The 14,710-nt window shown below is 47.2% G+C and overlaps 2 protein-coding genes and 1 long non-coding RNA gene across 6 annotated transcripts in view; 1 reads left to right on the top strand and 2 right to left on the bottom strand.

Annotated features, from left to right (window-relative positions):
* Window positions 1–1,939, top strand: part of LOC115617898 — a 31,713-nt gene extending 29,774 nt beyond the window's left edge. The window contains exon 6 of the long non-coding RNA XR_003994698.1: window positions 1,746–1,939. This is a non-coding gene — a long non-coding RNA (uncharacterized LOC115617898). The remainder of the gene's footprint in view (window positions 1–1,745) is intronic.
* On the bottom strand, window positions 1,575–5,910 carry HOXB7 (homeobox B7). Of its 2 annotated transcripts, none has more exons than XM_030508929.1 (2): window positions 5,308–5,875; window positions 1,575–2,541 (listed from the first exon to the last, which is right to left on the bottom strand). In XM_030508929.1, the coding sequence occupies exons 1-2, from the start codon at window positions 5,705–5,707 to the stop codon at window positions 2,288–2,290; spliced, it is 654 nt and encodes a 217-aa protein (XP_030364789.1). In that variant the 5' UTR covers window positions 5,708–5,875; the 3' UTR covers window positions 1,575–2,287. The 2 variants fall into 2 exon arrangements, with proteins under 2 accessions (XP_030364789.1, XP_030364790.1); XM_030508930.1 differs by lacking the exon at window positions 1,575–2,541 and adding an exon at window positions 3,168–3,445 and having other exon boundaries at window positions 5,308–5,910.
* Window positions 5,911–6,290: 380 nt separating this feature from the next.
* Window positions 6,291–14,177, bottom strand: HOXB8 (homeobox B8). 3 transcript variants are annotated; one of them, XM_030508924.1, is made up of 3 exons: window positions 9,181–14,177; window positions 6,927–8,413; window positions 6,291–6,523 (listed from the first exon to the last, which is right to left on the bottom strand). In XM_030508924.1, the coding sequence occupies exons 1-2, from the start codon at window positions 9,599–9,601 to the stop codon at window positions 8,106–8,108; spliced, it is 729 nt and encodes a 242-aa protein (XP_030364784.1). In that variant the 5' UTR covers window positions 9,602–14,177; the 3' UTR covers window positions 6,291–6,523; window positions 6,927–8,105. The 3 variants fall into 3 exon arrangements, with proteins under 3 accessions (XP_030364784.1, XP_030364785.1, XP_030364786.1); XM_030508925.1 differs by having other exon boundaries at window positions 6,291–6,520; XM_030508926.1 differs by having other exon boundaries at window positions 6,927–8,410.
* Window positions 14,178–14,710: the final 533 nt, after the last annotated feature.

Here is a 14,710-nt window from a genome sequence, read left to right as displayed (position 1 = left end):
TTTGCTTTCTACCTTTTTTCTTGAGGCAATTGGGATCGTTTCTGCTGAAAGGGGCAATTAGCAGAATTGGGAGGGGAAGGAGGGAGGCAAATAAAGGCAACGAAAGCGTGGCCGCTGTGCCCATGCCTTGGGCTGGGGAGGTCGCGACAGACACCCCCAAAGAGCCCCCGGGACCCCGCCCGAGGACCCCCGCAGCCCCTATTATAGAAGGAGGTGTGTGTGCGCGCTCCGGTAAGGTGGGTCACCCCGCGGGAACCCACTGCCCTGGCTTTAGCACATGGAAATGTGACTAGCTTTGCCTTATTTTCATGGAATTCTCCCCAATTCCTACTCGCCCTCCCACCCTGCTCAGAGGTCGGTGTCAGGGGGGGCCACTGCGGTCCCGGAACGGGGAAGGGGCCGGAAATATCTAGAACTGCTTCTCTTCTTCCCCCCCCCTTTCTTTTCCTTTTTTTTTCCCCTTCCCTATCCCTACTCTGCGCAGAGAGCTCCTGAAGAGAGATTGCACCAAGGGATTTCACCAAGGAAAAGGGGAAATTTCCCTCTATTTTCCCTTCCCTTTCAGCGTGCAAACCCCGTAATAGCTGCTCCCCTTAATGACCGGCTTCCCATAATTAGCACATACAGCATAGACTGCGAGTCTCTGCTAGAGACGTGGGCGCGCAGATGCTTGACGTGGCACCTTATTTTGGGTAAAACCTGCTGAAGGATGCGCTGCGCGCCTTCACTGCGGGCGTGGAGCATCGGTGGTGGTGGGTGGTGGAAGACAGAAAGGGAGGAAGGCATGGAGAAAGCACAAAACGGCCCCACCAGCTCCTTCCACCATCGGCTGAGATGGGTGTTTTCCCCTTGTGCATCTTGCTCAACGCATTTATGAGTAAATTACGCGGAGCCTCCGCGGGAGGAATCCGCGGCTTTACTGCCAATGTAAATAAAGAGGAGGGAGGGGGAAAGGGCGGCGGAGGATGCGCCCCCGCGCAAGTGCTTAGGTTTACTCGCCTTTTGTTTTGCATTGTTGATTTTTCCTGCCTTTAATTGCTTTAATTTCTTTTATGCGCGCTTTAATGCTAAACACTATTTGGGGCTGATGAAAGAGTTCCAGTCCGCAGGATAGTAATTGAAGGGCGGAGGGAGAATCGAGACAAAATAAAATCCTAAAGGCACGGCGAAATAGATCGAGTTTCTGCAAATTAGTTACAAGAAGAAGAGAATTAAAACCAGGGGCGGAAAGACTATTTGGACTGATTCTGGCTTCCTTACTTTCCTCTTTAATGCTCTTACCTTCTTCAGTCATAGCGCCAGCGCAGTCACAGGGACAGAAGGGAGACCAGCCCGCCTTTAGAGCCCCGAATGTCACTTTTATATTAGTATATTCGCCAAATCTATTGGAAAGGCACTAAAATTTTCCAAGGACTGACTGTCCTAAAATCAGAGAGAAGTTTAGGATGACAGATCTGGACATGTATTAATCTAAAGGGTTCTTTTAGTACATTTATTAGAGATGGGAAAAAGCCATTCCAAAAGTCCGCGTGTTATTTTAACTAAGAAAACCAAGAACGAACCCAACCCGGTGGTAGATTATTGGAGATTTCCTTTTTATTTCGAATAATAATAATCACAGACAAAGGGGTAAAAAAAACAAAAAAAGCAACGCGTCGCCATTAAATAATTTGCTACTTTGATATACAACATTTTACGTAGCACAATATTAATTCATCTTCTTTTGTGGTTTTTTGTTTTCGTAGAGACTTGAACAACGAAGAAATCCAGGTAAAAATATACACAGAGAAAAGAGCATAGCGAGGAGAAAAGAACCGCGGAGGTTGCAGGGAGAAGGAGTAACCATCATTCCTATTATGTACAGGACTCTATATGCTAAGTAGAATTTGCATTCAGACTTTTCAGGTCACATTTTCTAAATTAAAGGTGCTAAACACGACCACGTTACTTCATACCGAAAATACACAGCGAAGTACAAACGGAGCTTTACAAATTACTTGGACTATAGGACGACTCACATAGAAAAGTGTGTCTATTCTGACTCTAAAGCCACAGGAATAGGTAGATCGTCTTTCTACTGTAAAAAAAAAAAAAAAAAAAAAAACTTTAATATAGGTAGTATTTTTTTCAGTGTCATGAAACACAACGTATCATTCCTAGGGTTTTTAATTATTTATGCACTTATCATTTATCTATTTTAATATATAGTCTTTTTTTTCTGTGTGTTTTCCCCCTCTTTCCTTCTCGCGTGGGTTTCCACATTTCCTGCCTCCATCTCTCGCCCCTTTCACTCTTCCTCGTCGTCCTCCGCATCTGGTTTCTCCTGGCTGTTGGAGCCGGAGCAGGCAGTTTTATTTTCCTTTTTCCACTTCATGCGCCTGTTCTGGAACCAGATTTTGATCTGTCTCTCGGTGAGACACAGGGCATGGGCGATCTCGATGCGTCTCCTCCTCGTCAGGTACCGGTTGTAGTGGAACTCCTTCTCCAGCTCCAGGGTCTGGTACCTGGTGTAGGTCTGGCGGCCGCGTTTTCTGTCGGTGCCTGTGAAATAAATGCAGATTCTGATCAGATAGGGCGGCTGGAGAAGATGTTTTGTGGGCTTATGATCTAGTTTGCTCTCTCATTGCTTTCTTTGAATTCCATGGAAGGACAGAGTCCTCAGAGGAACTGGACATCCCTTCTTTGAATTTAGAAGACCGGTTCCTCCTGCTCGAGGCTTTCCCCCGCCTGTTCTCAAGGCCCCAAACCACCCCAGCTTTAATTTCCCTTCATCTCGGAAAAACAAGCCGTGTTTTTTTGGCGTGCCTCCGAGCGAACAGCAAACTTCAGAAAGTTTCCTGCCCTCATAGCATGGTTCAGACACTCAGCTCCTGCTTTAATTTTCATTTAGACACCACAAATTTTGCCTGGTTGGGGAATAAATATGGAACCACAGCCGAGCAGAGCCACAGAGGCATCTGCTACCTACACAAATCCAACTATTTGTCCTCTCTTAAAGCTGTCATCGGGGTGCCCGCTTGTAAGGTGTGTGATGATCTTAATTACTTCTGGAGATGTTTTGGGTCCTGCAGTGACTTCTGGGGCTGACAGGGGAGCTGCTACCCCTCTTGCAGGGGGGGTACACGGATGAGAAGCGCCTCAACACTCCCCCCACGCTTCCCCTCACCCCCAGCTGCCTGCAGCAGGGTTTGGAAAGGGCCCAGCTCCTAATTCTCCCTTCCACCCGACATTTCCTGCAGCCTGATTGGAAATAATTCTACAATATGGTGTTTGTGATCCCGACTATACGTTCTGTGTAAATGCTACTTATCTCTCTAGTATATCATATTCCTTCCCCTAGCAGAGGGGATAGCGAGCAGCAGCCCTCGGCCTCTCCTCCACACATTCCACTGCACTCCTCTTCTTCTTTCCTTCTTTTTTTGTTCTTTTTTTCCCACCCTTCTTTCTTTTTAAAAGAAGAAAAGATCCAGTCATTAAAAGGAGAGCGGAAAAAAAGGCAAAATAGCCAGGCTAGCTGTAAAGTAAAACTGTGCAGGTCGTGGAATGTGGGTTGTAAAATCCGCTGAGGGGAGAGCCATAAACTGCTGCTGAATAGGGATGACAACTCTATCTCTGCTCGCTGATGAAATTCCACAAGCGCGATCTCACAGTGGGCATGAGGCACGGGAGCGGGGAGGGGGGGACGACCCCGGTTTTACGACCGAGGTCGAGTTTCTCTGGTTTTAGGCTCAGCAGAACCCAGAGCATCCCGGGTTTTTTGCGTGCAGGACCCCAGGTTTACCCTGTTTCCTCTCCAATGTTGACCCTCGCAGCGTCACAGACTATGCGGGGGCGAAGAAGGGGGGGCTTCTTAAATCTAAAGCCAGATAAAAGCAGACATGAAGTGTTTATGGCCAGAAGTATTTGGTCTTTGATAAAACCACTGTAAAAGTGCATGAATTACGGAGCAGGTAATGGAAAGAACTGACCACCAAGTAAGTGTGAGGGTAACTCCTGCCTTTATAAGCTTCCGTACATTGGTTGCTTCGCTGTTTTCTTTTCCCTGGGCTTCGCGGAGAGCCTGGCCAGCACCCCCCTCACCCCAGGGTCACTAAAAAGACCCCTTCTGAACGGGTCTGGCAGGGCAGAGGGGAGGCCGGGGCGGCTGGAGCATAGACTCTCGCCTTCCCATCCGCTCCCAGCTGGGACAGCAGCGCCTTCCACATCCCCCCGCTTGGGATTGCACTTCTGTAAACACCTTCACGCGTGCACACGGACAGAGGCCGGGCTGCTCCGAGAGGGGGGGTCCCCGTCAAGGGGCAACCCGGGGAGACCAAAGGGGAGACTAAGGAGGGAAGCGGGGGGAGCCGGTGCCTCTCCCGCGAGAGGGAAATGGATATTTATTAAACATTAATTGACACTCATACCCTGCGATGGATCGCGCTGGGGACCGAGGGCAGCGGCTCCGAGACACAGCGTGTGCGTTGGGCAGCGTGTCCCGGCGTGGGGCGGCCCCCGCTCCGCTCTCGCGGAGCGCTGCGCAGCCCTCCGCGGGGCTGCGCTGCCCTGCTTACCGGCAGGGCCACGCCAAGCACCCCGTGGTCCCTAAGGAACCCTTGCACCGCACCCCTCCACGGTGAGGTTTTTCGGGGGGTGACACAGCTAAACATGCTCTCTCCACTATAACCATCAGTCCGTCCGTCCGTCCATCCATTCATCCATCCATCCATCCATCCGTCCATCCGGATTCTGAACGGAGTGTCACGGTTTTGAGAGCGGGGATATTTAATCGCACCGGGAATGATGTGTTGCTGTTCCCGATGGAAATATGCTACGGTTTATTGCAGTGTCCGGGACATTGTGGCTGGGGGAGAGGGGGGGAGGGGGGCGCTGGCAAAAGAAGGTTTTGCAGCCTAACAGAAAACAAAACCAGCTTACAAGAACCTCCCATAAATAGTTTATTTCAGGATCTATATGTACATGGGGGTAGCACCATCTCTATCCTGTACATAGAGAAGAAGGGGCTGGCCATTATTTCTGCAGCTCTGCCTGTCCCCTCCAAGACAAACTGCCTTTTGCATGGCACATACACAGCCCCAGCAACACCAATAAATATTTAAAGCTAAAAGGATGGCTTTATGGCGGGGGGGGTGGTGGTCGCTCTCTCCCTCTCTCTTTTGAAGATGCATTTTCAGTGAAACGTCATGAAAGGAGTTGGGGACAATTCCCCCCTCCCCCTCCTCCGCCCCCCCCCCTCCTCACGCCAGCAAATAATTTACACTCCCCCCCTCCCCCCGGGCTCCTTTCTTTAGGGGGGCTGGGGCTTACCTGTGCTCCTCATCCAGGGGTAGATGCGGAAGTTACTGTCGCTTTGCAAATCTGAGTCCCTCTGGTCCGTTTTGCTGCAATTCTGCTTGGAGGCATCTCCCGGGCACATCATGGAGAGGTTTTGCTCGAAAGGGGAACAGTGCATGTTGAAGGAGCCGGGCTCCAGGCCGTAACCGGAGGAATACATGCTGGGGGGCTGGGGGTGCACGGCGCTGCCGCTGGAGTACAGCCCGGGCATGGAGGCGGCGAAGGGAGGCGTGGATCCGGCCCCATACCCTGTTCGCTGAGTGTTGGAGGCGAAAGCGCACGAAGTTTGCTCGGGAAAGACTCCGGATGGGAAAACCGAACTTGCGGCTTGATATTTAGAAAATAAAGCATTAGCATAATACAATGAACTCATAATTTGGCCGGGTGATTTGTAGGTCGGGACGTTTTAGTGTCGGTTTTACGAGGTACCGTGATATATTACGGAATTAGAGTCCAGATTTACACCAAAAGGAGCCTTTTTCCTCCCGGCCCGGTGACGCGCGGGCACGTGGCTCCGGCGGCGCCAATCGCCGCCCGCGCCCTCCTCGGGGGCAAAAAGCTGTAGAGCTGCTGGATTTATAAAATATGATAAATAATTGATGCGATATAAACCCCTTCAAGATCTATGCTGGAAGGGGTGAATTTGTGCTGGAGTCGATAAGCAACCTGTAATCAGTTTTCAGCTCAGACCGAGGGAGAAAGAGAAAAGAGGAGGGGGGGTGGGGAGTTAAAAGCACGTTGCTGATAAAACAGCGTCTCCCTCTCGGTCTCTCTCTGCTGGAGGAAAAGGAAGGGAGCTCTATTTATCCCTTTATTGATCCCGTCTAAAATTCCCTCCTTCTCACCATTTCCCGGGCTCCGAGGTACTTTTTCACAAGACTGTACATAATTCCCTCCCCCCATTGACCCTCTTCTCCCCTCTCGACCCCCCCCGCCCGAAAAAAAAGACAAATGTCTCATTGATACCTAATAGTTTAATAGTTTCAGGGTTCTTTTTTTCCCAAATGCCATTCAGCTCTATCTGTAATTTATTCCAGTGCCACCGGCTTTGAGCTTCTTATCGAGCTGGCATTTGCTTTTCTTGTTGCGAAAAAGGAGTGTACAGATCCCTTGTTCGGCGTGTCAGCGGTTCTGCGGGGCTTAATTGCAGTTAGAAGTCAAACCTCACCAGCTGGCTGCTTTGCTTCTGCTGGAGAAGCAGAGAGGGCTTCCAAAATGTGATTTTTTTTCTCTTTTCTTAAGGAGAGTTAGGCAGAAGGCAAAGCTTATACAGGCAGGAGCAGCCACCAGACAATGGGGGCTGTGGACCTGGGGCTGATGCTGTTTCTCCTTTCCCAAGGTTATGTTGCACGGGGCGGGGGGGGGGCTGTGCATCCCCGCGCTCCTCTGCTCCATGGCAGGGCAGCTCCAGGAGCAGAAAACAGCTCAACTGCGCGACTGACACGTCTGGTTTTTTATTGCAAGGAGCTGAGTGGGAGGAAGGGAAAGGGGGACCCGGAGCTGGGCTTCGTCTGGCAGGGCCTGGAAAGGGGGGAGAGGGGGAAAGGAGGAAAGAGAAGGGAGGGGAAAAGCAGCAAAACAACAGACGTTACCTTCAGGAAGGATTTCCACACAGCCTCCCAACCTGTCACCACCCAGGAGCTCTGCTGGGAAGCACAACAAGAGCAGGAGCCGCCGCCGCCGCTGCGCGCCCCTCCCCGCGGCGCCCGGCCGCAGCCCGGCCGCAGCCCGGCCCAGCGCAGCCCCGGCCAGGGCAGAGCAGCCTTTGATGGCCGGGCTGCAGCTCCCACACAATTGACTTTTATTTCCTTTCTATCAAAGTGGTCCTGGAGGAAATGGAGCAGGGTAAAATAATGATGTCACGGGATTCTCGCTTGTAAACTTTATTGTAACTTTCTTCCGCCGCTTCCAGGTTTAGACAATAGAACAAAGTGATGAAAGAACAACAAAATATATCATTAGTTCCCCCAATAAAGTAATTCACGTATACAGTATACATTCTTTTTCACAGTTAACCTAAAGACCACTTTACAACTTGCTTCACTGTGCGCATGCTAACTAAAGGAGAGAAAAAAAGCTTTTTTTTCTTGTATTTTTTCTTTTTTCCCCTTTTTTTTTAAGAGACATTTAAAAAGTGTAAAAAAAAAAAAAAAAAAGAAAAATAAAATCCCGAACCAAGGCAAAGAACAGAAGTAGGGAAAGCAAAGAGAGAAAGAGAGATAACTATAGCATAAATAGGCAGTTTCATGTTGTTGGGATGTTTGTCTCAATAGCTACCTCCAGTACATACAGATAAACCACAACAAAAAACGTGGAACTTAAGCAAAAATGAAAGAAAAAAGTGCACAAATGTAATTTCACATAACTCCTATAGCATTGAAAGCTATGTTAACCAACCCACCCCCCCGGACAGAAGAGAGAGACAGAGAGAAAGACAGAGAGAGAGAGAAGATTTCACAGTCATGTTTTACATAAGCTATTGCGTTACACTACCACTAGTTAATAACTGGCAAAAGGCAGGAGAGACCTCCCGACCACTTTTGCATACTGTTCATTGTATCAAAGGATAATCAGGGAAGTGGTGCTTACAGCTATATTGTTTTACAGCAATAAAAGGTTTCTTTTTTTCTTTTTTTTTTTTTTTCCCCTTTCTCTTTTCTATGCATTGTTGGTTTTTTTCCCACCCCTTCCTTACATTAACTGCCATTAACGTGGGGCTCGGGGGCTCTGCCACCCCAGCAGCTCTTGCCTTTCAGTCCTTAAAAATCCTTTTATTTCTTGTCTGCCTTCTGTGCTTCCCCTTCCTCGTCCACCTCCTGGGCTCTTTCCATTTTCTGTTTTTCCAGTTCTTCCTGCTCGCATTTGCTGCTGGGAAACTTGTCTTTGTTGTTTTCCTTTTTCCATTTCATTCTTCTGTTCTGGAACCAGATTTTAACCTGCCTTTCTGTCAATCCCAGGGCATGCGAGACCTCGATCCTCCGTTTGCGGGTCAGGTAGGGATTAAATAGAAATTCCTTCTCCAGTTCCAGGGTCTGGTAGCGGCTGTAGGTTTGCCTCCCCCTCCTCCGTCCAGCGGCTGCTGGGGAATTGCAAAGGTTGGGTGGAAGAGGGGAAGAAGAGAAGGAGGTTGAAAGATACATAAACCAGGCTCGGGAATAGGCACACACAGGCTCACACCCGCTCTCACACGCTCACACACACTCACACACGCAGGCACGGGAGGGGGAGGAAGAAAGGACTGGCAGGAGCGAAGGCAGGAAGCGAAGAGGGAGAGGGAAAGCCTCCAGTAGAATATTATACAAGGGAAGATGGTTCTAAAGGAAAAGGGGTGATGGTGGCACGGGAAGGGGGGGTCACCCACCAGCCCACTCCGGGCAGCCCAGCTGAAGCCTGCACTTGCACACTTATTACCCCAACCACCACCACCAGCAGCACAACAACAACAACAACAACAGGCTCCGGCTCTTTGGGATGCCGCAAAGAGAGAAAAAAAAGCTGCAGCCCGGGGAAAACCAGCAGCACCACCTAAATCCCAAACCAAACGCAAAACAAAAATGAAGGGGCTTTTTAAGGCTATAAAAGTGCCATAAACTTTAAGGACGCTTCCTTCCACAGAAAGCCCGGCTCACTCAGCCCCCAGAAGAAAAGGTCTCCTTCAGGGTAATTAAACTATAAAGCAATTTACAAGTGCAAAAGTTTACCCCCATAAAGCAGTAAAATACAGTCACTGGGGAAGAAAAAGGGAGCGAGAGAAAGCGAGCAAGCGAGAGGGGCAGCGAGAAAGCGCGGGGGGCAGCTCTCCGGGCTCGGAAAATGCCTCCTCGGTTCCTTCCCACCTCGCCTCACCTTGCGGGCGCATCCAGGGGAAGAGCTGGGTCGGAGAAGGGCTCTGCTCCGAGCTCTCCGCCTCCTCTCCGAGGCCGCTGGCAGCGAGCTTGCAGTCCGTGTACTGCACCAAGTCCGAGTCCTGGGCGCTGAAGAGGCTCTGCCTTTGCAAGGGGTCGTAGCCATAGAAGTTGCCGGGGTCCCCATGGCACGCCACGGCGCAGGGATTCTGTTGGTAAGGGGAGCTGGAGAGTGAGGATGCTCCGTGGTAGAACTCCTGGATTTGGGTCGGGTGCTGGAAGGTGCCCCCCGTGCTGGGTCCGTACACCACCGTGGGTCTGCCCCCCAGATCCTGAGCGAACCCGCAGTCATAGTAGTTGGGACGTAAGGAGTCCCCGGTTTTGTACTTGGAGAAGAGTGAGTTGACAAAATAAGAGCTCATTTTAATTTAAATAAGAATATTTGTTTGGAGGAGGAAGAAAATTTGACCCCCCCCCCCCAAAAAAAAAAGGGGGGGAAAAAAAAAAAAAGAAGCCAACCAAACCCAGAGCACGGGAATCTATTAGGAAAAAAAGAAAGCGCTAAGATGCAAAGCAACGACAGTTTGTGATTTCCAGGAATATAAAAGGAGGATATAATCAAAACTCTAAGCCTGCATGATATTGAATTCCTTCCTCCCCCCCCACCCCTAAAAAAAAAAAAAAAAAATCGCCACTTAAAGAGTTCTCGCTTTACATTTCCAAGAAGAGATGCCAGTTCATAAACAGTTTTCAGTGATTTACTTCAGCGCAAATGAGTTGTTTCATATTTTGCAGTGTCTTTTCATGATCATTTGCATCTATTACCAAAACCTCATCCTATTGGCTTCTCCTTACTCCACACGGACTCTGCACCGCATGATTGTGAAAGGAAGAGTGTGAGAGAATAAAGAAGGAAAAGCGAGCGAGGGGGAGAGAGAGGGAGAGGGAGCGAGCGAGGGAGCGGAGGGGAAGGGGAAGGAGGTGGGGTGAATATACGGATTAAATATGTTTAACTACCTCCATTAATGAGATATCGCTCGCCTCACAACAAATCACATACCTAGGCCACCCAAAAGATTGATTTTTGGGGAGTGTTGGAAAATTAAAGAGTAGCGCTCGCAGTCGTTAATTTCGAAATTTTAACGAGGCAGTTTTAGCCTTTTTAAATGTCAGGGTCGCTTTGGAAAACTGTAAAAGAACACGATTTAATTGCTACCAGTTTTAAAAGGTCCTATAAATGTAATTGGTATTTTAATACAAGTTATCAAATCATACAGCTTCTTACCCTAAACATATTTTAAAACAAACGAGGTAGTCATATTTAACATTTTAATGATCAATTTCCTTATTATTGATAAAGGTTTAACTATCACATGAAGGGAATTGCATTTGTAATAGCCCCAAAAAAGGCTGTAAACTGTTTAACAAACTATAAAACGCCATAAAGCTGGGGATGTTGTTGTTGTTTATACCGCACTACATAAAAGCCGTTAGGATTTTACGAGTTCGTTCCTCCACTGCTATAAACCAGAGGTTTCGATTGGACCCGTCCGCGTTGCAGCGAGATGTTGAGGTGTCAATATTGAATTCAAATGATCAGAGTTTTCCATATATAAGGTTGACTTTCTGCGTCTCTTCCCCCCCACCCCTTTCCTCCAGGACTTGGCCAAGATGCGGTTGGGGGCGATTGGGACTGGAAGTGTCACGTCGCTTATCGCACCCCGACCAGAACCTTTCTGGTCAGTAACTGATGGCTGTTCCCTACCTCAACCCCTCCCCAAGAACTTCATTTTTATTTATTTCATTATTTGTTTCATGATACCTCTAATGAAAACTGGGAGGAGGGGATTGGGGGGGTGGGGTGGTGGTGTTGAGGGAGAGAGGCTTTCTATTTTATTGGCATTTGGTAACAACGGAGCAAACTTACCCCTAAGATGCCAACGCTGCAATTTTCCACCATCTAAACACACAGGGGGTAGATTTTGAAATTCATTTATCGCAGTCAGCAAATATTACCGAGACGTATTTCAGCTAATAACGACACAAGCCCCCCAGCACAGCGCTGCCCCAGCCCCTCGCCATCCCAGCTCTATTTTCCAATCCTTCAACCTTCAATAGGACTTAAAGACACTCTTTTAAACCTCTATTATTTTTTTTTTTATTCCCCCTTTGCCCTGGGTAGATTTCTGCTGCTTCCCATTGCATCCTTCTGCTCGGTTTCGACACGGGAAAGGTGAATTAAAGGCGGCTTCCCTTGTGCCTGCCTTCATCCGAGGGACTATTTTGAACCTCCACAACATGGAAAAGAGTAAAAAGTTGCGATGTTCCGGTTAGTCCGTCTTGCCAGGGCTTTGGATGAGGAAATTAAAAATATTGGATTAAAATCGGCAGTGGGAATAGGCAAGGAATTAAGAAAGAGAGAAAGAAAGAGAGAGGGGGAAAGAATGAATGAAAGAAAAGAAAGATAGTAAAGAAATAAAACTTTAAACCATCCTCAGAGAAATAATTTAAGTAAATACGTTTCCTTTATTTTGTGTCGGGATAATTTCAGTGGAGTCTAAGAGCCTTTTCAAGTAATTATTGTTGTTGGAGTACTTGCAGTGGTATAATTAAGGCTTTTCCCCCCCTAAAAGACAAGTTAACGTTTTCTTTTTCCCAACACTTTTATTGTCGATTGAGCAGCTTTTAGTTTCATCTTTGAACATAAACACCCCGAAATGGTGCACACAAGTAAATAGAGCTTCGCAGCCTGACGTGGGGATGCTCGAGTTTTCAAGAAAGGAAAATAAATATAAAAGGAAGAATCGACTAAAGTATTTTTAGAAGAGAGGCTCTCTCCTATGTGTTTTTACTGGCGTACTCCCTTCCGTTGAAGTTTGTAAAGTGAAAAATAACAGGAATTCCCTTTTGTACGTGGACCCCCCGAAGGAGGGAGCGAAGTTGTTCTTGGAAGTTAACATTTTTATCAAGTGCAGTAGAATTTTATGGTCGTGATGTAATGGTAACTCACCAACGCACCAGAAATCAATGGCTGATCTTAAATCATTCCTATACTGTACTCAGATTCCTGATGAAAGGAAAATGTTTCTATTATAAGAAAAAACAAGCGGGGATGTGTGTGCGTGTGCGTGTCTGTGAGAGAGAAGATAATTTATAAATACCCAGTGGAGGAAAGATTTATTAGGAATTCATAACGAAAAAAAGAAAAAGGGGGAAAAAAAAAAAAAAATATCCCAAACCCTCTCCTAGATAAACCTGAAGTTTTCCTGCTCTGCCTTTCCCGAGTGCACAAGGGCAGGATTTGTCTTTATTTTCCCCATCTATGCCTGTTTACATTTCTATTTCATTTTATAGCGTTTAAACAGGGCCTGGAGATGCTTAAACTCTTAAAACAACACATCGCATCCTGCTCTGTTGTGTATGTCTGGTTAATTTGTTACATTCTCCTCCAGAATGCTGCTCATTGAGGAGCTCGCATATTTGCTGGTGTGGCTTCAGAAAAACATTGATTCAGAAAATACCTGTTTTATAGCTATTTGAAAGAGAATTTTAAACCTTTGTCACTGTTCCTTTGTATGTTATTTGGAGCTGAATTTGTAGCTGAAGGACTGGAACGTCTCAATAATTTTTGCCTTGTAATTTTGAAGAAACAAAGGCCAAAATAAAAGTGAACTAATGGAGTTAAAAGTTTACTTCTTGGCTGCTGCATCAGTGGCGTATTTATACGTGTCACAAAAGGCGGTGAGTTAATGGCACTTTGGATTAATTTACTGGGTTTTAGCATTTTAAAATACTTCCAAAGACATGAAGTAAAGACCTTGGGCAGAAGCGTTACTATACCCAAGAGCAACTATACCCAAAATGACCGATTCTACTTCCAATAAAAGCATATATTGGAGGGGTTTTTTAGGCTATGGCTATGGATATTAAAGATATAAAAGAGGGAGAAAGCGCAGATTTTCACAACGGCTTAGGTAAAGAGCCAGGGGACAATGTCCTGATTCTGTTTGTGCCTTTCTTCCCGAAACCTTCGAACCTCTTTCCTCATCCCCAAACGTAAATCTTCTCTTTGGAGATAATGAAGCATCCTCCTGCCTCCACCTGCACCAGCAAAAGACAAAACCCGAGGCTTTGTTTTTCCCTCCCCTTCAAATGATCATTTAAAATAGAAGCATGTCCCACCTCTCACCGTATCCCAGCCTCCAGATTAACTATCTTTTAAAAATATTTATTTATTTATTTCAGCCTCACATAATTTACCCTCGCAGGGAAAAAAAAATAGATGTAACCTATAAAATCGGCAAAATAGCTATAATTAACCCTATATTTTATGCCTCGGGATTATTCATGCTCGCCGGCAAACAGCCGTTAATGAGATCAAGGTGTTACGCGGGGCAACGCGGCCGAGCGCGGGAGACGCGCGTCTAGCGTGGAGCAAGGGCGCCACCTCGCGGCGTAGCGCGGCTCTGCAGCCTGAGCAGGGGGTGCGGAGATTTCCTTAAGGGAGGAAGGCAGATAAAGGGGGGTCCCGCTCGGATCTGGAGGAATAAAACAAACCAAAAAGCGAGAGTAGGAGAGGGGGGAAAAGAAGCGAAAAAAGGGAAAAGCGGGTCCCTCCCCTTCGCCCCGCAGCGCTGAAGTTTTCCGCGCTGAAAACTCCGCCATCCAGCCCCTCTTCCCCACAATAAAAGAGGCAAAATGGGTTTGCTTTTGAAAACCGCTATTGTTTCAAATCCCGAGACTAAACAATTGGTCATTCTACTCTGGAGGGGGAAAGGCCTGAGCTGTAAACCCATAAAGAGCTTCCCAAGCCCAGACGTCTCGCCAGGGTTTGGAGTGTGGGGGTGCCCCTGTGTGTGTGTGTTGTTGTTGTTGTGTGCACGGCTCAGCATTCTGGCAGCCTGGAATTGCTTTAAAGGAAAAAGAAAAAAAGGGGCGGGGGGGGAAGAGAAGAAGAAGGGAAAAAAAAGAACAAAGGGAGTGATCCAGAGCGCTGGATTTTCACGGCATCTGCAAGAGAAGAATAAATTAGCAAAAGTCCCTCCCCACCTTTTCTCTCCCTCTCTTCTCCCTCCTCCTTATTTTTTAACTACCCCCTCCCTTAGGGAAAAAACAGAAAATAAAGGGGGGAAAAATAAAGAGGGAAACTTTGCATGTGACTGAAGCAGAAACAAGAGCATTTACACGTTGGGTTTCCCCACATTCCCAAGTCGTTGTAGTAATTTAGGAGTTCCTGAAAGTTTTCTTGCACTGTTTCCTTTACAGCCGTTTAGTTCCTTAACCTTCAGAAATTTATACCCTATAAAGTTTTATAGCGGTCATATTCTTTTATTGCAGCACACTGCACTGAATTTTCTCTTTTTTTTTTTTATGACAAGTTACTTCCCGTTCTCTCTCTTCCCTCAGTAAGCTCCAAATATCTTTCTTCTTCTTTTGTTTTCTTTTCAGAGCTGCCCCAAAGAAAGGATTTTCTTAAAGAAGTGAAATATTACCCTTTAGAGCGCCCATTATGTTAAAAATTAGTGGAAGGA

This window comes from Strigops habroptila, chromosome 19 (genome assembly GCF_004027225.2).
Source record: "Strigops habroptila isolate Jane chromosome 19, bStrHab1.2.pri, whole genome shotgun sequence".
In the NCBI taxonomy this organism is placed as follows: Eukaryota; Metazoa; Chordata; class Aves; order Psittaciformes; family Psittacidae; genus Strigops; species Strigops habroptila.
This window is presented reverse-complemented; position numbering and strand designations above follow the sequence as displayed.